At 38.8% G+C, this 25,236-nt stretch overlaps 1 protein-coding gene across 1 annotated transcript in view; it reads right to left on the reverse strand.

Moving 5' to 3' along the window:
• LOC102804637 (uncharacterized) overlaps positions 1–24,600 on the reverse strand; it is a 73,942-nt gene extending 49,342 nt beyond the window's left edge. Inside the window, exons 1-3 of the mRNA XM_085503035.1 lie at positions 24,529–24,600; positions 9,510–11,199; positions 2,670–2,775 (exon numbers count right to left, since the gene is read on the reverse strand). Of these exons, the coding sequence (XP_085359161.1) occupies positions 2,670–2,775; positions 9,510–11,196 (1,793 nt within the window). The 5' untranslated portion in view covers positions 11,197–11,199; positions 24,529–24,600. The remainder of the gene's footprint in view (positions 1–2,669; positions 2,776–9,509; positions 11,200–24,528) is intronic.
• Between the last annotated feature and the right edge of the window lie 636 nt (positions 24,601–25,236).

Raw genomic sequence — 25,236 nt, forward strand, 5'->3', positions numbered from 1 at the left:
CTCCCTAACACAATTCCCTTGTCATTGGGACTCCCTAACACAATTCCCCTGTCAGTAGGACTCCCTAACACAATTCCCTTGTCAGTAGGACTCGCTAACACAATTCCCCTGTCAGTAGGTCTCCCTAACACAATTCCCCTGTCAGTAGGTCTCCCTAACACAATTCCCTTGTCAGTAGGACTCCCTAACACAATTCCCCTGTCAGTAGGTCTCCCTAACACAGCTTCCCTGTCAGTAGGATTCCCTAACGCAATTCCCCTGTCAGTAATATCCCCTAACACAATTCCCTTGTCAGTAATATTCCCTAACACAATTCCCCTCTCAGTAGGACTCCCTAACACAATTCCCCTGTCAGTAGGACTCCCTAACACAATTCCCCTGTCAGTAATATTCCCTAATGCAATTCCCTTGTCAGTAGGACTCCCTAACACAATTCCCTTGTCAGTAGGACTCCCTAACACAATTCCCCTGTCAGTAGGACTCCCTAAAACAATTCCCCTGTCAGTAGGATTCCCTAACACAATTCCCCTTGTCAGTAATATTCCCTAACACAATTCCCCTTGTCAGTAATATTCCCTAACACAACTCCCCTGTCAGTAGGACTCCCTAACACAATTCCCCTGTGAGTAATATTCCCTAACGCAATTCCCTTGTCAGTAGGATTGACAAGACTTGTGTAAATTTAGTATGACTGTCCCCAAATCATATAACAAAAGTGTCACTTTTCTCACACTTGCAGGTGCTTCACTTTTTGAAAATTTAATGGTGCACCGGAGTTGGAGGGGTCAGGAGACACTTTATATATAACCTTTTACCTTTAGCAGGGTGTTCATTAATGGGAAGAGGTTATTATTACACAGGTCATTGGCATAGATATTTAAATAATGCAAATCCGGCGTCATGGGAACCAGAACTAGTAAATGTTTATCAAATACAATGTACAATCAGCTCATTCATCACTGCTCACTGCTACATCCGTTGTTCAATTACTAATTTTCAGAAAAAAGTTTCTTGTCAATTTGCATGCATTTATTTTAATAAGATTTTTCATAAAAATTGGGCAAACAGCATCAACAGTTCCCTTTAAAATTAATAAAATTTCTAGAGAAATACATCCATAAAAGAATCATTGCCAGCCTGTCAAAAAAACAAAACAAGCAGCCTGTCGGCTGAGATAGCTCCGCTGTTAGCAATGCACATGGCAATTAAAGAACAGAAGATATCATTAGAAAATGAACAAATCTGAGAGAGGTCCACATGTAGTACCTATATGTATAAAATTGGTTTGAAATAAAATTAGATTTATTTGCTTTTTTGATAATGGTTTGCACAACAATCCTATAGTTATCTAACAATGACAAGGGTCTACTTGTCAGGAATATAACTGAGTAAAAATTTCACATGAATACATATGTAATATCAAAGCAATTGGACTTGAAGTTTTTAACAAGAAGTCGAAAATATTACTTTTTACCAAAAATGACAAAAATATTCACCAAAATTAAAAAATTAAAGATATCACTACAAAATGAACAAATCTGAGAGAGGTCCACATGTAGTACCTATATATGTAATATCAAAGCAATTGGACTTGCGGTTTTCAACAAGAAGTCGAAAATATCACTTTATACAAAAAATTACAAAAATATTCACCAAAATTAGAGAATTAAAGATATCATTACAAAATGAACAAATCTGAGAGAGGTCCACACATACCGGTAGTACCTATATATGTAATATCAAAGCAATTGGACTTGCGGTTTTTAACAAGAAGTTGAAAATATCACTTTTTATCAAAAATTACAAAAATATTTACCAAAATTAGAGAATTGAAGATATCATTATGAAATGAACAAATCTGAGAGAGGTCCACATGTAGTACCTATATATGTAATATCAAAGCAATTGGACTTGCGGTTTTCAACAAGAAGTCGAAAATATCACTTTTTACCAAAAATGACAAAAATATTCACCAAAATTAGAGAATTGAAGATATCATTATGAAATGAACAAATCTGAGAGAGGTCCACATGTAGTACCTATATATGTAATATCAAAGCAATTGGACTTGCGGTTTTCAACAAGAAGTCGAAAATATCACTTTTTACCAAAAATGACAAAAATATTCACCAAAATTAGAGAATTAAAGATATCATTACAAAATGAACAAATCTGAGAGAGGTCCACATGTAGTACCTATATATGTAATATCAAAGCATTTGCCCTTGCGGTTTTTAACAAGAAGTCGAAAATATCACTTTTTACCAAAAATGACAAAAATATTCACCAAAATTAGAGAATTGAAGATATCAACATGAAATGAACAAACCTAAGAGAGGTCTACCCAAGGTACATATACACCAAGTATCAAAGCATTCAGGCTTGTAGTTTTCAAGAAGAAGTCGAAAAAGTAAAACATTGACACGGACGACGACGGACGACGACGACGGACAATCACTCATATGATAAGCTCCGCTCGACAAAGTCGACAGCGGAGCTAAAAATACATCTTTCTGAGTCATCGTGAATGACAAGTTCAGTGTAATCCAGTAAAGAAATGTCTGTCTTGTGTCAAGTTGCGTTAAAAAAAATAAAAATGCTAGCATTCAAAATGATTTAGATTTTTTTCATGGCCTTATGGAGTAAATATATAAAGCACATAAACTTACAATCTAACAAAGAGAGCAAGAAGGAGCAGACTTATCATCAAAATTATCATAATGAATCGTATAACAGATCGGCCAATGAATATCATCCCTTTGTACCACATATCACCTGTAAAAAAAAATAATAAGTTGGCTTGCAAAGTGTGGTTTAAATATTATTTCAGAGGTACGTTTATTCCGGCAAGTCTACAAGTCTCTTTGTCTATAGATACCATACTTATTCGGGCAAACGCCCACCCACACTTTTGACACAATAAAGAAGTTGAGGTCATATCCTGGCACACGCCAAGAGGGTCTTTTTCTAAACAAAAAATAACAAAAAACTATTTTATATTCGTTAACTGTGGTTGTATTAACAGTTGAATTTCTTGCAGTCTGTCATGATGTCTTTAACAATTATTTAACTATAATTGTTAGTTGCGTAAAACAAGGGATGAATGCGAAATAGCTGTGACAGCAAAATAGGTATTTTACGCTTTCTACCTTCAGGGCAGCATGTTCACCGCTGATTTACATTTATTTTTAAAGATTTTTTTTTCAGAATCATAACAGTCAGCAAGTCTATACAAATATATATTAAAGCAGAAACGGTAGTTCTTTTTTTGAAATACAGTACTCATTTCGCCGAACCTCCCGCCCGCTTCCGGATTTCGATCGCTTTTTTTTCGCTCGCTTTGTTCAATTCGACCGCGCAATTTCCGCTTTTTTTTCGACCGCGCAAATCCGGAAGTATCCGCTCGCGCAATCGCTCGCTCACTCGCTCGCCTGACAGCGCAACCGCTCGCATTTACAGTTCATTACCTACTGTTTCATGTACAAGTGTATCATTTTTGTTTTTTATGATGTTAAAATAAGAATAAATACAATCAGAAATTTATAGAACGACCGTTGAAAAAATACGGTGGATCACACGGCCATATAAAATTGGTAATAATATATACGCGTAGTAATAATGTCCACCATAAACAAGATCGAACCAAACATGTGAAATCAAATACGACACTGACACAACTAATATGAAATAAAACCATTCTATTTTTGGTGGAGAGCGAAAAATGTCTACTGTAGAGTACGGTATTCGTTGAGTAACCGTGTGTAGGGTGATGGTTGTCATGTACGCATGGTTTGGGTTTAACACGGGTCAAGTTGTAGTTATGTTAAAATCCGTGGCACCTATAACAATTGAAGAATATCTGCAGGAATAGTAAGACTGTGAAAATAAACGACAGATCGATTGTTATAGAATGACCGCAGTGTACAATTTGTCAAACAAATACAATACTTGCAAATGTAATGTCGGCCAGCGCCCATCTTACTTGTCCGAAGTTGTCGAAGCCGACATCAATGGAGATCGCGTTATTTAACTAGGCGGCTGGCAAGCGGACTAACACGTTACATAAACTTGTTGAATTACAATTATGGTTTTTATTTTTGCGCCCAATGTCTCGTTATAAAATAAAGGATTCAAATTTTGCAGGGTATTCCGTTTTTTGCGAACTCTGGGCGAAATACTTTCATCAGCTGTACGTAGTTCACTTACAGCCAAAACAAAGCTAGCTTGGACATTAAGTTGTGAGACGCGACAAAACAAACGCTGCCAGTGATAGATAGATAAAAGAACAAAATAAACGCAATCAAAGGCGCCGACCACACGCTTTGGAAATAAATAGAACGCGTTGCTAAGAGGAATCGCACCTGCATCTTGACGACGTCTCCGGTCATGAGCAGGGTTTGCCGCGTCTTAGAAAAATTGAAAGTTAATTAAAAAGGAATCAGTGTCGGGGAACCGTTCACAATGTTTGCATGAAAAGTCCCACGCGAAAGCGTTTTTTTTTTTCCTGTTACAAACACTATGGTATCTGAATCCCGATTAATTCATAAATATGAATCGGTAAGGGTCAATTTCCTGCAATCCTGCAATCCTTCAAGATTAAATTTGCCTCCGAAAATCTTTCTAACGATGACCTGGAAGATTGCCATGATTGAGTGCCACCATTTCTGTTATAAGATTTATTCAGTATAATAATACAAATGTTCACCCCAACAGAGGTGGACATACAGTTTTAGCGACCCGAAGAGCTCATTGTCAACCGAGGCGAAGCACTACGATAAAGACTTTCCGTTCCCAATAAATAATAATAAAAAAAAAAACTTCTCGTTTCTTTCGTTTTGGGGGAAAAAAACCTGATTTTGACAAAATAATTTAGAAATTGATATTAAGAATAATTCATAACGAAATCCATATGTACCCATATTTTTTTTTCATAATTACTGATTACACACGAATATTACAGAAAAAAATAATTTGCTATATTATCTACCGTATTTGTCTTCAGTTAAGCGCCACCTTCAATTAGGCGCCAGTGCCACAAAAACTTTGTATTTTACACCTCAATTAAGCGCCAGACAAAGTTGAAATTTTGGCACGTAATGATCGTGAATTGGGCGCCGGCGGATCGACTACCGGTTACCAGTTCGTAGCGATGGACGCGATCGCAGAAGTCCCTCGCTGTTACTGTTCGAATGGCTTTTATGTAAAAAAAAATTGGTTTTGTTTCTAACAATTTTTAAGAAATCGGTCTATAATCTCTTGAAACATGTCTTTTTAGTCCACTGTAGAAAATATCAGCGTGGTTTTTAATTTCGCAGTAAGTCCATAAAAACGAAATTAAAACAACGCGAAAATGTTCTGTTTCAAATGCGCTGTTGTCACAGTAAACAGTGTTAAATTATTCTTTAAATGCTCAGTTTACTTTCCAAAAATAACTAATTTCTTGATTTGAAAAAAAAATCATGCCGTTTTTCCCACCAAAATCAAAGCCAAAATATCGCAAACATCGGCAAATCACTTCCGCATTGCGTTCATACATTATTTAAATGAGCTATGGTAATTTGATCACGTTGGCATCATCCAGCATTTTGATTGGTTAATTAACGACTTGACCTATCAGGTCAAAAAACGCGTTCCAGGTCAAGTCCTAGACAGGAAGCATGGCAGACATCGAATCGCGCCGAGCGTTTACATGCGACCAGAATCATTCGCTTACGATGAAATTAAGTTGAATTTTACTTGCATTTTATTTTTTGTACGTTATTATAACTACTACTGAGTAATAATCGTAACCGTGGAATGCAGCATGACCGGATTTTGCTACCGTGATCATTGACTACTAAGCGTTGAATTTGTGTTTGTTTTATTTTTCTGTTGATTGTACGGCAAACTGTGAATGTTTTCTAAAGAATGATATTTTTTGTATAACTTTCTAAACTGTCTGAAAACGGGTCATTTACTCAGTATTTAAAATAAAGGCTACAGTGACTAAGCGTCAGACTGTAATGTAAAATATTGTCAATAATCTATCACCAGAATGGAGCAAAAACAATGGCTTGTAACACAGTTACCGGTACTAGAACTTGAAGTGCTTGAAATAAGCGCCATTTGAAACAAAGTTGCTCAAATTTAACCACAAATAAGCGCCACCATGACATGAAAGTGTAACAAAGTGGCGCCTAATTGAAGACAAATACGGTATATTTGTGCCTTTTATTTGTCTTGAATCGTGACTGAAAGGAGCTTGATGAAATTACAAACTATGTAGTGTATTCGACAACTCATGTATGAACAACAATTTTAATAAATATGATTTTACTTGGTAAAATTACTGTATTTTTCTACATAAAAACAAAAGAATTTCATAATGTCTTTGTTATCATGATAGCGTTGTTGGTAATAGTTGAAAATGATACAGCCACGTGAACCTGCTTATATGAGATCGAAGGAGTCTCTGTTTAGCCGTATACAGCCGTATACATCTAACTGCGTCATCGCTAAGTTTCCTTGTGGACCACGAGCTCTGTTCCTTGTTTGCACGTTATCATGTTCACACAATTGCAGACATTATTTGTAAGGGTGCCCTTTGAAATGGCACATTTTCTCGATGTTTTAGCGAGTACTCCGCGGGTATATGGCTTGTTCTCACATTAGGATAATTTTCCTCAAGTTCACTCATCGCTTTCCCACATGCACTTCTCGTTCTTTGCTGCTAACTTTTTTGCACTCTAATATGGTGTTGTTTTTGTCTTTCTAAACATCGAGTTTATTTTTGACATTCAACGAGATCGCTTGAATTTTGAATTTGATGACGGTTCGAATTTATCCACTTTTACAGTGATCAACATTGCGTTCGAGTAGAGTTACTAGTAATTACAAGCCTGATTTACATTTTTCTTGCAGTGTTTTTTGTCAATGTATTAAATATAAGTGCTTTGGGAAATAACATAATTATATTGCGCGAGTGAAAGAGTTTGGTGAGACTGTCACAACACGTTATTTATTTCCAACGCGCGTGGTCGGCGCCTCTGATTGCGTTTATTTTGTATTTTTGTTTTCAAAATGTATCACTGGCTGCGTTTGTTTTGTTTTCCTCAACAAATTAACTGTTCCGAGATCTCTTTCATTTTTCGTCCGGCTGCTGCCAATCCAATAATTCGTCGCCGCATGTACTCAGACAAGCGATAAATCGTCACAGTTATTATACTAGTAGTTTAAGTCCAATTGATTTGTAGAAATTCAGCTATGCGATAATTATATGTGCAGTTTTTTTTTGCGCACCCAGACACGAGCAAAAGTTAACCAATAGATTTTCTGAACTACAGCATTCGTATTACTTATGCAAATTGAGTAAGGGTCATAGTGTGAGTTGCGTTCGCAAATAACAAAGTGTCAAATTATTTTGAGCGCCGTTCGGAATAAATTTAGTCAAAATCATACACAGAAACACACACACAACACACAAATACTAGTACTCAATACATATCGCGATTGACCAGTTATATATAGTTGAACTACACACACAAGGACGTAAATATGTAAAGACAGGTCACAGTTCGACTTGCGTAGCAAACGTTACAATACAATGTGTCAAGTGATTTGAAGGCGTCTTTGTTCCAACACAGAGAAGCAAAAGGCGTTGTGTTTTGAATCGTCATTAAAACCTAAATTTATTACAAATAAAAACTTAAGTTTATACATACAATGTACGATCATTGTTACTCCAGCGGTCGGTTGGCAAGCGGACGATGTTTCTGAAGCCAGCCATAGCAGGAGCGAGCGAGCGAACAAAAGCGAGCGAGCGAGCGAACAAAAGCGAACGCGAGCGAGCGGAAAAAAAGCGGTCGGTTTCCGGTCGGAAAGCAGTGAGCGGTCGGAAATTAAGCGATAAGCGGTCGGAAAATAAGCGATAAAAGCGGGAGGTTGAGCGGAATGAGTACTGTATGTCGTGGCCTGTTTGGTTTGTGCTTCCTTAGAAATTGATTCAAGCAAATCGTACAAGGAGAGCCGCGAAGTAAGTGAGTGTTGCATTTGGTCGGCCGTAGCGTCATTAACAATTAAACCAATGTTGCAGTATTGTAGCAGCCCATACTGAGAGAGTCTTTGAAATCACGTTATTTGGGCTTCATAAAATAATTGTTAGCAGCTGTTGAATCCATAACTGGGGCCAGCAATTTTGCAATGTCACGCCGAAGACTGCCAACTTTTTTACCATCTTTCATCACCACTATTGCATTTCTGTCATGAAAACTATTCTTCTATCGTTAGATACAAAAAAACTTCCTATTTCAAGTCCACCGCGATATTCATATAGTGAGACATTCCAACCGCCGGAACTTGCTGAATGATAAATTTCACCATGATTGATAAGCGTTGAGTCTGATAAGAAAGCAATGTCACAATTTGACCTTTATGATGAAATACTAGTAGTGATGTCATTCTTAGCCAATCAGTAAAGCAGATGCATAAAGGTCAAAGATAATTGCCAGACTGTAAACAAAAGCATCGTGTGACATGGCAGCAAAGCAACTCCATTTTTCTTGTCTCTTTATTGTGATTAGACATGAATGAAAAGTGCCAAGCTGACAGACTGCGAAATCCGTGGATTAAAAGTGCCAAGTCCAAATTGTGTGGGACGATATCGATGAACTTCAGGAAGAAGTTGTAGGGATTTTGTTTGACTGCTACAGTGACGACGACTTGGACTTTGAGTTTGACGAAGATGGCAATGAGCGTACAAATAAAGATCTGAGAATTATTATTGATCTTGTATGACAGTTGTTTCGTAATTTGTCGAGACAGGAAATAATTTGACGCAGTTTAACCCCCGACATTTTAATTCATTTTGAGTACACGCGTATACAGTGTCGATTTTTATTATTTCTGGTTTATTTGTCACATTATAAGCAATATATTATTTTGTTCAAATGTTGCATATTGTTCATTTATTTCTGTTGCATGTTTTTATTTGCCGTTCTATTCCCTGCCGCAGTTCGATCTGCGTGTTAACAATGTTCATGAATTTTTGTTTTTTTCCGCGGATAACTTGGCAAACGCTCACCTCTATTTTTTGCCAATTTTCCATGTTCAGGACCTTGTTCAAATCAGACTTTAGAATAGATCAAGAAATTAGACTTCTTCCTCAACTATTTTGTTGGATTTTAAACCCACAACAATCACCATAGCATGTAGAGCCTTTAATTAACTATTGAGGTTCCAGTTAAGAAATGCAACTTCTCGCTGAATCTTTCAATCTTATCATATGAAACACCCACTTGATAGTGGTTTACAGATATAAACCAGTCTTGCAAGCACCCTCATGTAATTTACTAGACTATGGGGTTTGTAAACAAACAGTATGTTATGGTGTTTCTAATACGTAAATTATATTCTGTTTAATATAGCACTCAGACACATCTATATACAAGGCAATTTGCATGTGTAAAGTTTGAATATGTTTCAATATTATTGTAATTGTGTGAAAAACAATGAAAAGGAAAAATTGTACTCACTGTCGCCGTAACCTCCATTACTATCAGCGCTTGATTTCTTGCGATTCCCAGTAGAGGGTCTATCTGGACGTTTCTCTTTGCTTCCAGTCGATCTCTGATGTTGCTGCTTAACAGTGCTTGATGACTTCTGAGGAGACGAAGTTTTATCACGGTTCGACTTTGGCTTATTCTTTGTGGGTTTTTTTTCTGTCTGATTCTCTTTCTTCACAGGAGGTTTTTCAGGTGTCCGTTTTTTAGTCTTCAGGTCCTCACATCTCGGTTCATCAACATCATTTTGAAAAATTCTCTTTGGGTCAAAGAAAGCATTTGTATGTTTCTCTTTTCCGGGATTACTCTGCTGTGATTGTTTACCAGACTTCAAGATTTCCTGAACTTCCACATCTGCCTCTCTCTCCTCATCCCTGTCAATGCTGACATACTTTCCAGTTGTAACATCAAATCTAGTTCCCACACTGCAGGATGTCCTGTACTGAGTATTCTGGAAACTGTAATTCAGATTTCCATGGTTACCAGACTCCTCAACACGATGCATTTGATCTGAGTGGTCTTCATTGCTATTTTGAGATATTGATGAGGCTTCGCAAACAGAACATGAATCAGATTCAGCACTATCAACTTTCTCATCTGAAAAAGAGTTGATATTAGCACCATGCTGGTGGGATTGTTGTGAGTCACCAGTATATGAACATTTGTTAGAAGACAGTATTTTTTCATCTCTGGTTGTTAACGGTGGATCTATGGAAAAGTCGTCCAAACCATACTTGGAGTTAGGATCAATAGTACTTTTCTGCGGAGATTTTTTTGTGTAAAACATTCCTAAATCCTCCAACTCGTACTTAGAGCGAGGTTTACGGTGGTTACTTAAAACATGTCCAGAATTTTGCAACTGTTTTGCATGTCTTGGTGGTATGTTCCTCTTTGTTGAAGGGTTTCTTCGGGGTAGTTTATTAGTTGCGCCTTTTGATGGTTTGGGATTGTGTTGTGCATTGATTCGAGGCTTTTGATCAGAACTTGGAAGCATGCTGGCAACATCAGAGTAGCTTTTAAGCTTAGCAGCAGCGGACGAAGAAGCATGACTTGTACTAGAGCTGGTACTGATATCTGATGTGTTAGATATATGCGACTCAGTACTCCCATAGTTTTCACTAGCAGATGTCAGGTCTGAATAGACATGATTCATGGCCTGGGAATACATATTCCGTCCTTCATCAGCGGCACTACTGTAGTTAAATCCAGGAGAAAATCCTGGATATATTCCTGGAGAATAAGTACTGTTTTCCACAGGGGTATCGGCCATGACAGGAGCACTGCTGCAATCAAAGGCACCATATGGGTAACATCCAAAATCATCAGGACTTGAGAGTGAGCGTCCCCGAAAGCCGTACGGGTGATGGCGTAATGGCGTCCATGAGTCAGACATGTATGAAGGGTCATGGGACTGTATAAAAGCTGACCACAAAGAGCTAAGGTCATTTGAATCACCGTTGCTTGCTAGGTTAGGAAGAGTCTGATCATTCAGAGGCAAATCTTGAGAACCTTGTAAATTGCTTGCACAGTAAAAATTCTGAGGATCACCAGCACTGGTGGGATAAGTTGTTGTACCTCCTAAATTTTGAGGATCTACAGCACTGGTGGGATAATTTGGATCTCCTAAATTAGAATGCTCTTCTGAGTTCATCTCTGACATAATCTACAGAGGTGAATGAAAATTATTGATTAGTTCAAATGTTATCTATGTTTTCGTAGTGACAAATAGTATTACATTAGTAACGATGGTATGAAAAAATAGTATAGACGACTAGAAATGTTTATTGTATAAATAGAATATGTATGTACATTTATAGGTCACATCAAATTGGGGGTGGTCACATCATGTTGGGGGTGGTCACATCATGTTGGGGGTGGTCACATCATGTTGGGGGTGGTCACATCATGTTGGGGGTGGTCACATCATGTTGGGGTGGTCACATCATGTTGGGGGTGGTCACATCATGTTGGGGGTGGTCACATCATGTTGGGGGTGGTCACATCATGTTGGGGGTGGTCACATCATGTTGGGGGTGGTCACATCATGTTGGGGGTGGTAACATCATGTTGGGGGTGGTCACATCATGTTGGGGGTGGGCACATCTTGTTGAGGGTGGGCACATCTTGTTGGGGTTGGGCACATCTTGTTGGGGTTGGGCACATCTTGTTGGGGTTGGGCAAATCATGTTGGGGTTGGGCACATCATGTTGGGGTTGGGCACATCATGTTGGGGTTGGGCACATCATGTTGAGGGTGGGCACATCATGTTGAGGGTGGGCACATCATGTTGAGGGTGGGCACATCATGTTGAGGGTGGGCACATCATGTTGAGGGTGGGCACATCATGTTGAGGGTGGGCACATCATGTTGAGGGTGGGCACATCATGTTGAGGGTGGGCACATCATGTTGAGGGTGGGCACATCATGTTGAGGGTGGGCACATCATGTTGAGGGTGGGCACATCTTGTTGGGGTTGGGCAAATCATGTTGGGGTTGGGCACATCATGTTGGGGTTGGGCACATCATGTTGGGGTTGGGCACATCATGTTGGGGTTGGGCACATCATGTTGGGGTTGGGCACATCATGTTGAGGGTGGGCACATCATGTTGAGGGTGGGCACATCATGTTGAGGGTGGGCACATCGTGTTGAGGGTGGGCACATCGTGTTGAGGGTGGGCACATCATGTTGAGGGTGGGCACATCATGTTGAGGGTGGGCACATCATGTTGAGGGTGGGCACATCTTGTTGGGGTTGGGAAAATCATGTTGGGGTTGGGCACATCATGTTGGGGTTGGGCACATCATGTTGGGGTTGGGCACATCATGTTGGGGTTGGGCACATCATGTTGGGGTTGGGCACATCATGTTGGGGTTGGGCACATCATGTTGGGGTTGGGCACATCATGTTGGGGTTGGGCAAATCATGTTGGGGTTGGGCACATCGTGTTGGGGTTGGGCACATCATGTTGGGGTTGGGCACATCATGTTGGGGTTGGGCACATCATGTTGGGGTTGGGCACATCATGTTGGGGTTGGGCACATCATAAAAATTCCACCCAAAGCTGGTAATTTTTTAATAAGTCAAAAATTTTAATCAGCAATATGAACAACCTTGTCGACAGCAGAGCTAATAAGAGATACACCATGAATGTCAATTTTGTACCCTTAAAATATTACAGACTGATATCTTTTTGTGAACATTGCAATATCTTTTATTTTGACTCTATAATTCGGTTTATTTTTAGAAAAAAAATAGTAATCACTTAAGAAAAATGACAGAAAATTACTAACATGCAGAATGGAAACAAGGCATCAAAGTGTTGTTTTTGCACATTTTTTATAAAATAGACAAATCAATAAAAGTACTCTAAACCGCTTAAATTTCGCGGCTAGAAATGTTTGCGAGTTTGTGAATTCGAGCACATTCGCGACGACTAATGTTCGCGATTTTGCTTTTTTTGTTTTAAATTTTCAATACAAGTTTTTCTGGTCGCATGGTGTTCCATTCGTGACCAATCCGTGTTCGAAAAAATAACATATTTATTTACATAACAATATCATCTGGTCGTTCAGTATAAATATGGCCGAAGAAAGTGAGACAAAGCCCAGACTCGCTGTGTGCCTCCTTTCCGACACGTACGTTAATATGCCGTCCTATACAGATAGGAAGTGTTTTATGAAGGCAAGAAGGAAACTGAATAAAACGCGTGATAAGTTTGACATTGACACGACAGATTTTTCACCATCAAAGCGTGGGAAAAGAAAGAAATCCAAAGCAAAGGAAACATTTGACGTCGGGGAGTTACCAGCCGAACGTACTACGGACACCAGTGATAATAGTCCACTCAAGAAAAGGCGTAAAAAGAATAAGAACAAATGCAAGTCGGAGACCGTCTCCTCTGTCAATGAACATGCGATTACAGAAGAAGGCCGTTTGAAGGACTCGGGCTGCGGGGGCAAACTAGGGGGCAAACCAGGAGGCAAACGTAAATCGAAGACGAACCATAAAGTGGTTGAATCGCCAGCTGCCGAAGAAACGGAAGTTGGTCACGCTGAAATACAACGTGCCGTCGAAGATGTGATACAATTTTTGCAAGACAATGTTTGCGATTCGGAACCGTCGACATCCGCCACAACTGCCAACACAGAAAAGCAGGGGCCTGAACATATCGTCCCAGCGAGTACGCAACAAAACGTGTTGCGTATGCACACGCATCGCCAATGGACACGCGTGATGATGAAAACTTGTATTGGACGAAAAAACGGGTGAACTACGACACAAAATACCAGATGACTTCATAGTTGCAAATGACGACGATACAGATTCAGAAATCGATGAAGATCGTACTGAGAATGACGATTTTTTAGAGCAACATTACCCACCTGTACTCGATAGAGACATTGAAATTGAACTAGACACAGAAATTGATGCTACATTCGATTATGTTGCCTTCGGCACTGGTGAATGGAGAATGGCAACAGAGGAAGACGGCGATATATTTACTATTCCAGTTTTTGAACACGAACCTGGACCAACTTTTGAACTGCCTTCATATGCTCGTGAGGTGGAATATTTCTACAAATTTATCCCACCAGAACTGATAGAACTGGCTTCCATCGAGACTAATAAATACGCCAAATATCATCAAAAATTCATTGCAAAAAAATTAAATGCCCGCTGGCGTAATACAAATTTCAGTGAAATGCAAGCATTCTTTGATGTGATGATATGTATGGGTGTTGATCACAAATAAGCAATCGACGATTATTGGTCGAGTGACCCCTTTCTGCAGAATATGGGAATTGCGTCAGTAATGACTCGGGCCAGATTTCAAATGCTAATGCGTTATTTTCATTTAGCTGATCCAGTAAATGACCCACGGCGTGATCCTGACATTGAACGTCGTCGTCAACGATCAGAGGCCGACCCGTGGCTGAAACCCGTACTCGAAAATTGTCGGCAATACTACCAGATGGGACAGGAAATTTCAATTGATGAGGGTGAGATTAGATTCAAGGGACGGTCCAAGTTTAAGCAGAGATTGCCTCACAAACCCGACCGTGATGGCTTCAAAATATGGCAGGTGTGCGACTCGACAAAGACTTACATTGCAAACTTTGAACTTTGAACTTTGAACCATATTTGGGGGTGAAATATAAAACTACAATTGAGGGGAGAAGGAAAGAAACTGGGACAATCAAGAAGACAACACACTGGTTGCCACAGCCCTTCACAGAAAAAAAATTCTTTTCTGTGATTCACTTTTTACGTCAGTTAACACAGCCCTTGAATTACAAGACAAGAAAGTGTACATGATCGGTAATTTTAGCAGACAAAATCGGAAAACCGCAATTAATTCCTGAGGGGAAAAGCAAGAAGCTGAAATTGAAAATTGGTGAAAAGAAAGCAGCAACTAGACCGGACGACACTATCAATATTACTGCATACCAGGATGACAGCGCGCAAATATTGATTTTAAATACAGTCTATTCCCACTGGCTACGTCGGCAGAAGCAGTAGATGACGAGAGACGCATGCCTGTGTCGTTACAATGTTACAGACATCACATGGGTGGCGTGGATCGTTCTAACCAAAGGCGAAAATACTATCACACGAGCAGAAAAAACAATCGTTGGTGGATCTACATGGCCTGTTACCTCATAGATGTTGCATTGGTCAATGCTTATGAATATTTCAAGGCATTGAATCGCACGAAATTCTTCAATATCCGCACAGGTAAACAACTGATTGGTGGAAACTCGAGTAGAATTCAAAAATCCATAAGAGAAGTTGGCTCTCTTCCAAGTAACACATCATTTATTCGTAGTGAAAACATGGATTCGCACGAAATATGCAGACTATCCGGGTGTCAAAAATCGTGTAAACAGTGCAGCAAGGACGGGAGAAAAACAGCGAGTGGCCGATTATCAGAAACATCGAAAGGATGTCCAATTTGTAAAGTTCACCTTCATGCAGGCGAATGTTTTGCTGCATTTCATCACAACATGGCACTGAGGGGAAAACGCACCGTGGGAACACAAACACAAAGTACAGAAGAGCAGCCCTCGACATCAGGCAGACGCATGGGAGCCCGTCGGGGTGGACGACTAAGAAAGGCATACAACAAATAAATTTGGGACTTATTACAGCGTCACGAACTGTACAATAGCCTGAGTTGGTGAAAATACGTTATCGTTAATTTAGTTTCATGCTCACTCGGTATTTATACGTTTTAATGTCAGGATAGTTCATCGGGTCTAGTCGGTGGAAATACGTTTCTGCGTGAGTAATACACGCCAAGTCCCTGCAGTTACGTTCTCGCTAGTTGGTTTTATTTTAAGTCGTTAAATATACGTTGAAATAATTAGTTAGTTAATCGGGTCATGTCGGTGAATATACGTTGCCGTGTGAAGGCAACCCCGATCAAGTCGTTGCAGTTACGTTCTCGTTCGTTTTAGTCTCGGTTAATATACGTTAGAGCTTGAATATAACATCAGTTAAGTCACGGAAAGTACGTTGTAATATGTTACACATGTAGTTCAAGTCATTGAATATACGTTGCAATTTGAAATGTACGCTGACAGGTCGAGTACGTCAAACAGGTTTTCCCCCGTACGTGTCCCAAATATCCCCATACTCGCGCGTTTTTTTTTCTTCTTTCTTTGAACTTGCATTCATGTAGTGACCTTGTACTTGCTTGTAACACAGTCACTCTACTAGGACGGTTAGGAAGTGCCGCGTCGTTCTATTGTAACTACCCTTGTCTCAATAAACATTGAAACAAAAGCGGTATTAACGAGCTAAGAAGTCATTAGCATAGCATTAGCGACGGAAAACACGCGATAAATCATGAGACAGTGCGAGAAATGCGTCATTTTCCCCACAAAGCATTGCAATACATGGCACTTTGACCTTTCAACGAAGAGCAGTCTCAAACGCAGAAATAAACATGCTTTGTATATGCACGTTTTTCTCCGGGAAAATCGTGCTGTCTTGTATGGCATTCTGAAATTATTAATAGTTAATAGAATACTACATTAGTATATCACCCAAAAAATTCCCACACAAAAATTAACATCCGGGTATTTTACCCTGTCTCGACTGAATCAAAAAGCAGTGCGGACATGCTGAAATAAACCGTTCATAAAATTGTCACAAAGCAAAATCATAAAAAAAAAATATTCAAACGAAACTAAATTTGACTCATAGCATCGATACAGCTGAACGGGTTTTGTATCAATCGTCAAATAAAGCGAATGGAGGGATATGAAAACACAACAATCAAAAATCTCTTTCGTCCGATTACTTCCATTGAAAACCATGCAATAAAGCAACATGGCGACCACCTCCATAGACGACGAAAACATGCAGAATTTCGCCATAAAGTGACTATAAAAACACAAAAATTACGAGAATGGACAAAGGAATATTGTAAAGGTTTGCAGATATCAATGTTTTTAGCGATAAAATTGTTTTTAAACTGAGCGAGGGGTTTATTTTACGGACCGAAAGACTGTTAGAGAATGAGACAAAGAGACTGTCAACAAAACACAGTTTTTCTCGAGTAAAGCATTTTCAAGATTGCAAAAGAACACTCATCTGTAAAATACAATATCACTCCTAGTCATAGTTACGTTGAGATTGTAGTTTGATGTAAAAATAAAGCACAATTTAAAAAATTCACGGTCGTCTCGAGCAACATCGAACGCAATGAATAATGGAGAAAAATAGCGCCCTCTGATGACAATTACGTCATAGTTTTGAGACCAGCTTAGGTTCTCAGAAGCTGCTCGTTCACACCTTTTAACAATAGCGTGTATGTGAACAGATAGCAAAAAAAGTGAAAACTGAGGTCGATACAGTCTGTTAACTACGGCCTATTTTTGCAAAAATGTCTGGCAGGATAGCGTGGACAGATACTGGCTACTGTAGTGCATTGAATCATGACCGTTTTTCACTGACTTAACCTGATAGCAGGAAAAGGGTTAAAGCGCGGCTCCGCAATCCCAGGAATTGCACCAGTGTATCATGGGAAATGTAATTTGCATGGTCCGCCCAATTGCTTACATTTCAACTGAAGGCGTTAATTCCGTAAGCTAACATCGTGCATTACGCTATAATCTGATTTGAAAGGACTTGCTGAATCCCGTTGTTCGACGTTCACTGGGCCTACGCACTCTTTTGAAAGCCATTTTCTGTGTTTGTTTCGCTCGTGGTCGACTGTAAAGCACAATTTCTGTAAATGGCGTTACGGCATTGCAAGGTTCTCTCCGAATTGAGCTCATGCCTTTGCTTTCTTGCTACTAATTGTACTAATATGTTACAAGTGCGACCTTTTTATACAATGTATTTATTCATTCACAACCCGTACATTACGAGCGCGATGTATTCATACTACGTACTGTGCTATGTTGCCGTGGGTTTATTTATAAATATAATGAGTACGTAGTTGCAACAAGCCAGTTATTATTAAAAATCTAAATAGGCAAAGTTGTGATGTTGTCTCACACTTCTAACGTCCACTGTCATGAAATCGTATTGTCCAAAAAGGGAAACTATTGTTTATACCCATTTGCACTTGTTTCCGGAAGCATAGCAGAACTTCGCATACTTGAAGTCAAGTGTACGTGTTTGGCTGGACATTTGATTGCACCTTTACCGTGTAACAGCCAACATGCACAAAATAACGATACGTGTCTCGGAAGCAGTGTTCTCCCCAGGCCTTTCAAGCACTGCGGGCCCGCGTCGCTTAGACAAACAGCCGCGTCGCTTTTGTTTCGCCCGCGATCCTTGAAATCCTGCCCGCGATGCTTATTCACGTTGCATTGTTTACAAGTGTCAGCCTCGTCTAGCACATCTTTAAAACAATAACATGTATTGATCGAAAGGTAATCCCGCCTTTGTACATAGTTAGCCTTACAAACACAGTGATAAAAACGGAAGTCTACAAGAAGTTACCAAGTCTATCAAGGGTGCGGAGCTGGCAAACCCAAAATACTAGGGTAGTAATAATTTGCCCATTGCGTCGGGATGGTCTATCCCGAGTTGCTGCACTGCGATTAATTGCGTTTTTACTACTTCATCGCCAGTGACACTAATTACCAAGAATTAAAAAAACAAGTGAAATTAAGTCGCATCGAAAAAAAAACTGTAAATAAATCGAAGTAAAAAGTATTCAACTGCAGACGAGACAGACGAGGAAAAAACGAACCCTGACCTCTAGAAATACCTCATTCATAGTGCGTCATTACCGAGGAACGCAACCCTAATGCGACGTAACGCATGTAGTGACATCACAACCGATGCATGCTGGGTTACAACGGAGATTTTGATTGAGGTAACAAAGATGGCGGCGCAGAGTGCATGTTTTTCCGCGATGTTTAAAAACAACATTTCGTTGGCGATTTTGATGTAATTTCTAAGTTAATCATCAATGAATCGTTTTAATTAAGCAAACATTCTAAGTTTGTGTATTTTTAAGCAAAAAAGTCAGGGACCGATGATCGCAACAGCAGCGGTGAATACCCGTTCAACGCAATGCCGTCAGCTGACAATGTTACGGTGATCGTAGCGTTACACAAATAATAGATAGATCAATGAAAAATCGCTGACTTTAGTTTTGAAATGCCGTTGTAGAAAAAAAATGTCATTATTGATTTATTAATTTCTTCATACAGATTTTACAAATTTAACAAACAAATCTCCCCCCCCCCCCCCCGTCGTATGAACTGACAGTAACATTGGCACTAAAATTGACTGTACTTGTACACAAAATAATGATGAACCAGTTACCTCCACGGATAAACAATATATTTACTGACTGGCTATAAGTATTTCCATTTCTTTTCTGTTCTATTTCAAACTTTATTTGACTTGATGCACACATAAAACACAATGAATGTAAATGATAAAAATATATGAGATATGTATCTCTTCTTTATTTCAGTTATAATGTTTGTTGGGGAAACTAATTATTATGCAAACAAAATTATGCAAATAAGATGTATTGTTATGTAAATTAGCCGCGATGCTTGGCTTAGAGTCTGGGGAGAACACTGCTCGGAAGCACAAGAGGCCGCGATACGCGCTCTATTCTCCCACTCTGATTGGGATTTAGTTTACGAGAACCAGGCCTGATCTGGTTGTTGAGAGAGTCGTCGGGCAAAACGAGTGTGGGTTGTGTCTTAGTCAACCTTGTGTGACAACAAACAGGCAAGATTGGTTGGGAAATGGCCAGGGTCCGTGTGACAACAACGCTGCTATTAGGCGTCGTTTATTTCAAAAAGTATTGGACGATGCTCGGACAACGAAATGCGTGGACTGACGAAAGATACATCCAGCGCAAGTCACAACTTATGATGGCTGATGACGTTGTGGTCACACAAAGAGAAGTGATGCCGGAGTGTGTTATAAGACAGATACGCGGACTGTATCCCAATCTCTCAGGCGTGCCTTATATGAGTCATCTCTGGTACTGAAAAAATATGTGTCTTTCATTGATACAAACGAACCAAATGGCCCTTTTCAGGGCCAACAAATATTCCAAAAAGAGAACTACCGTATTGCCAATTCCTTGCATCATGAAATAACTGTAGTTTATTTGAATGACCTACACAATGTAGTTGTCGTACAACGTTTGCCACAATGTGTCTTGTCGGCTAGGCAATAATGACGTTATGCAACGTCAAAAAAAAAAAAAAAAAAAAAAAAAAAAAAAAAAAAAAAAACTTCATTATACGTATACGGCTGTGCGGCACGGGTCCGACGCCAAACATACATAAATATATGCGCGGCTCATACTAGTACGTGACAAAAAGGGCTAAATATTTCACTGCTTGGACATGTTTCAGGGAACATTATAATTTTTTGTGAGACCTTTCAATTTATTTATTTCGAGAACGAAGAGAAATTTGAGAAGCATACTCGACATATTGTCGGGGACGTATTTGGAACTCCCTCGACTCTTTTCATCGATATCGGAGTGAAAACCATTTTTTTTATTTTCCCAGCCCTGTAACCGCGAATGTCTTTCTTTGCGCACACACACTACATAAATTTTTGGTATGTTTACGCAAAGTCTCTCCCCTCTCGCGCACACCCCAGCTCGTGCGATTCGCACTCGCGCGGGTCGGACCGCCGACGATGTCCCCTGAGATGAGAGGACGGACAAACAGCTCACAGCATATCATTTCTTATTAGCTCCACGATATCACTTACATGATCAACTCCGTAATTACATAAACATACCTAGAGATTGAACAAATAACTCGGGATTAACACCTTACATTTACATCAGTGTTCTCCCCAGGCCTCTGAAGCGACACGGTACCGTGATGCTTGGACACTCGGTCGTGATGCTTGCCCTTTGTCCGTGACGCTTGGTCACTCAGCCGTGATGCTTATATTTTTGTTTACAAGTGTCAGTCTCGTCTTGCACGTATTTAAAACAATAACATGTATTGATCGATTTAGGTAATCCCGCTTTTGTTAGCCATACAAAGTCAGTGATAAAAACGGAAGTCTGTAATATGTTGCGAAGTCTTTCAAAAGTGCAGAGCCTCCAAATCAAAAAAAAACAAGCAGCCTGTCGGCTGAGATAGCTCCGCTGTTAGCAATGCACATGGCAATTAAAGAACAGAAGATATCATTAGAAAATGAACAAATCTGAGAGAGGTCCACATGTAGTACCTATATGTATAATATATCAAAGCAATTGGACTTGCGGTTTTCAACAAGAAGTCGAAAATATCACTTTTTACCAAAAATTACAAAAATATTCATCAAAATTAGAGAATTAAAGATATCATCATGAAATGAACAAATCTGAGAAAGGTCCACATGTAGTACCTATATATGTAATATCAAAGCAAATGGACTTGCGGTTTTCAACAAGAAGTCGAAAATATCACTTTTCACCAAAAATTACAAAAATATTCACAAAAATTAGAGAATTAAAGATATCATTACAAAATGAACAAATCTAAGAGAGGTCCACATGTAGTACCTATATATGTAATATCAAAGCAATTGGACTTGCGGTTTTTAACAAGAAACAAGAAGTTGAAAATATCACTTTTACCAAAAATTACAAAAATATTCACCAAAATTAGAGAATTAAAGATATCATTACAAAATGAACAAATCTAAGAGAGGTCCACATGTAGTACCTATATATGTAATATCGAAGCAATTGGACTTGCGGTTTTCAACAAGAAGTCGAAAATATCACTTTTTACCAAAAATTACAAAAATATTTACCAAAATTAGAGAATTAAAGATATCATTACAAAATGAACAAATCTGAGAGAGGTCCACATGTAGTACCTATATATGTAATATCAAAGCAATTGGACTTGCAGTTTTCAACAAGAAGTCGAAAATATCACTTTTTACTTAAAATGACAAAAATATTCACCAAAATTAGAGAATTAAAGATATCATTACAAAATAAACAAATCTGAGAGAAGTCCACATGTAGTACCTATATATGTAATATCAAAGCAATTGGACTTGCGGTTTTCAACAAGAAGTCGAAAATATCACTTTTTACCAAAAATGACAAAAATATTCACCAAAATTAGAGAATTAAAGATATCATCATGAAATGAACAAATCTGAGAGAGGTCTACCCAAGGTACATATACACCAAGTATCAAAGCATTCAGGCTTGTAGTTTTCAAGAAGAAGTCGAAAAAGTAAAACATTGACACGGACGACGGACGACGACGACGGACAATCACTCATATGATAAGCTCCGCTCGACAAAGTCGACAGCGGAGCTAAAAATAACTGGAATAGCAATAATTTGCCCATTGCACGCAACGGCAACAATGTGACAAAACAAGTCACGGCGTACGTCGGGAAGATCAACCCCGATTTGCTGCACTCTGATTTGTTATCACTCAATCGCTGGTGACATTATTTACTCCAAAATTAAAAAAAGAACAAGTGAAATTAAGTCGCATTGGAAAGAAAAGTATGAATATTTCAACAGCAGACGAGACGGGATGAGACAAAACAAACTCTGACCTCTGGAAATACCCCATTCATAGGGTACCTTAGTACAGAAAAACGCCGCCCTAAGGCGACATAATGCACGTTGCAACATTGTGACCGATGCATGCTGGGGTATCAGGGGGTTCTGATCGAGGTAACAAAGATGGCGGCGCAGAATGCATGATTTTCCGCGATGTTTAAAAACAACATCTCGTTGGCAATTTAGATGTAATGCTTATGATTATTAACATCAATGAATCGTTTTAAGAAACAATTTGTGTATTTCACACCAAAAAGTCAGATACCGATGATCGCAATAGCAGCGGTGAGTACCCGTCCAACGCAATGCCGTCAGCTGACAATGTTACGGTGATCGTAGCGTTGTACTCACAAGGTATATTGCAATGAAAAATCGCCGAACTGCCATTGTAGAATTTTTTTTTAATTATTGATTTATTAATTTCAACATATTTCGATATCTTGCCGACTTTATATATTTAACCAAAAAATGTTTTCCCCGACGTTTATATGAACCGACAGTGACATGGGCACTAAAACTTATACACAATGATGAACCAGTTACATCCATGGATAACAGTATATTCACTGACTGGCTATAACACAAGTTTTTCAATTTTTTTTCCTTTTTATGATGTTCCATTTCAAACTTTATTTGACTTGATACAAAAACAAAAAATACAATGCAGTAAAATGATATAAAATTTATCAGATATAAAAATATCTTGTTTTTAATTAATTGTAGATTGACAATATTTGTTGGGAAAAACTGATTATTATGCAAATAAAAATTATGCAAATTAGATGCATTGTTATGCAAATTGGCCGTGATGCTTGACATGAAGTCTGGGGAGAACACTGTACATAAACCCATGACTGACAGCCAGTTTGAGCAGTCAAAACGACTGTTTGAATCATGCTTTTCCGTCGCTTTTACGCGGAATTCACACTGACATCGCACCGAACTCGTAAATTAACAACGCAGTTGTATCGCGGACATATTCATGTTTGTGTACGACATGAAAATAAAGCACCACAGGCGTTAAGATTGCCGAAAAGAGTGATTTTGCGGAGCACCCCGAAGAGTTGTTTCACGCTTGAGTGTCATTTGCATACTGAAAAGTGGCGGCCATCTTTCCTTTTATACACCCAGACCCGCGGTTTAAGGAAAGGTCGGGAACCCTATTGCCCATTAAACAGAATGCCTAGTCTATTTATTGTGAAGACACTAAAAATAAATGTTTGCCATTTTGCCAGCTTAATTTATTTTTTCAGGACAAGTGAATATTCCTTCCAACTCCTTGTGGCTAGTAAACAATATCATCAAATATCAAACCCTGCATTTGTTATTCTATGTCAGTATATGTCCTTCTATTACAGATGCTCTTCTAATACAGGGAATACGGTACTTATGTTGTATAATACATTTTGCTACAGTTTACCAGGAAAGTGATTCATACTACAGATTGAACAACGCGAAAATAGTATTTAGAAACAATTTTAACGAGAGTATATTTTTTCCGTACGTTTATCTCGCTAACATAGCAACACCAGACGGGTTACATGCAATGTGTCTGTACAAGGCGTGATTGTGTCGGGGTCGCATGGAATTCACTCCGATTGTTAAAATAAGTGCCATGTTAGGCCAGTTGAGATTAAACAGCGAGTTATCCGTAGTTATCTATTTAAATACGATCGTCGAAATTGGTATGCTATTTGGAATATAATAAGTTACCTTACTCAATGCGAACATAGGTCATATTGGTGCATCAACCAATGCAAACATGGACAGAACATAGAAGCACACCACAAGTCGGCACGCATCATTGTCAAGTCGCTCGTTCTAACTACATATGTATTAAAGCTAGATAACTTAGCCACCTCAAAATACAAATAACAAAAATCAAACTAAAGCAGACTAATGCAATTTTCCTTAAGGTTAGTGTCAAAGTCCTACAAACGCAGAGGAAACCTACCTTTGATTGTCAATTCAACAAAACTAAACATCCGCCATTTTCGTTGCAAGACTACCCGACGTCACATCCTCACACTAGACAAGGTTTATCGTAAAAAAAATATGGCTAAATATAAGAACGTTTTAACGAATAAAATGACATGAGTTTGAAATATATTTGAGATTTATCATCTCTGTGACATTAATATAAAGCTAAGGTCAGTGAATAAAATTGCGAAAAACGACAGAAAGTATAATTGTGTACAAGGTTACAGATAGGAAGTAGATCAATTATGTAAAATAGGCGGAAGGTCGTGCGTATTTAATAGTTGAGAAGGGCGGAACTTAAAAAAGTAAATTAAATCTATGATATCCACATATAAATCTATGTTAATTTATATTGCCCTTATTTTCTGACGGGAATAATATATCAGTAATCAACAATCAAAGTCATTCGCTCGGCGGATGACATTATGCCCAAATCAATTTTATTTCGAAAGAATAAGGAGTCGACCACTTGAAATTGGGCATGGCTGGGAGGTTTGTTTAAAAATATGCAAGTCATAAACCAAGAAAGAATAATTGCATGCAAGCAGAGAAAACGTTGACATCTTCGAAAAATAAACATAGCGTAACTATTACAACCTTGCCCATTGATGATCGAGGTTACATATGGGGTTCGACCATTTGAATTCATGGGGTTGGTCGGAAATTTTGTTTAATTAAAAAA

Source organism: Saccoglossus kowalevskii, chromosome 9 (genome assembly GCF_978046115.1).
Source record: "Saccoglossus kowalevskii chromosome 9, keSacKowa6.1, whole genome shotgun sequence".
Lineage (NCBI taxonomy): Eukaryota > Metazoa > Hemichordata > Enteropneusta > Harrimaniidae > Saccoglossus > Saccoglossus kowalevskii.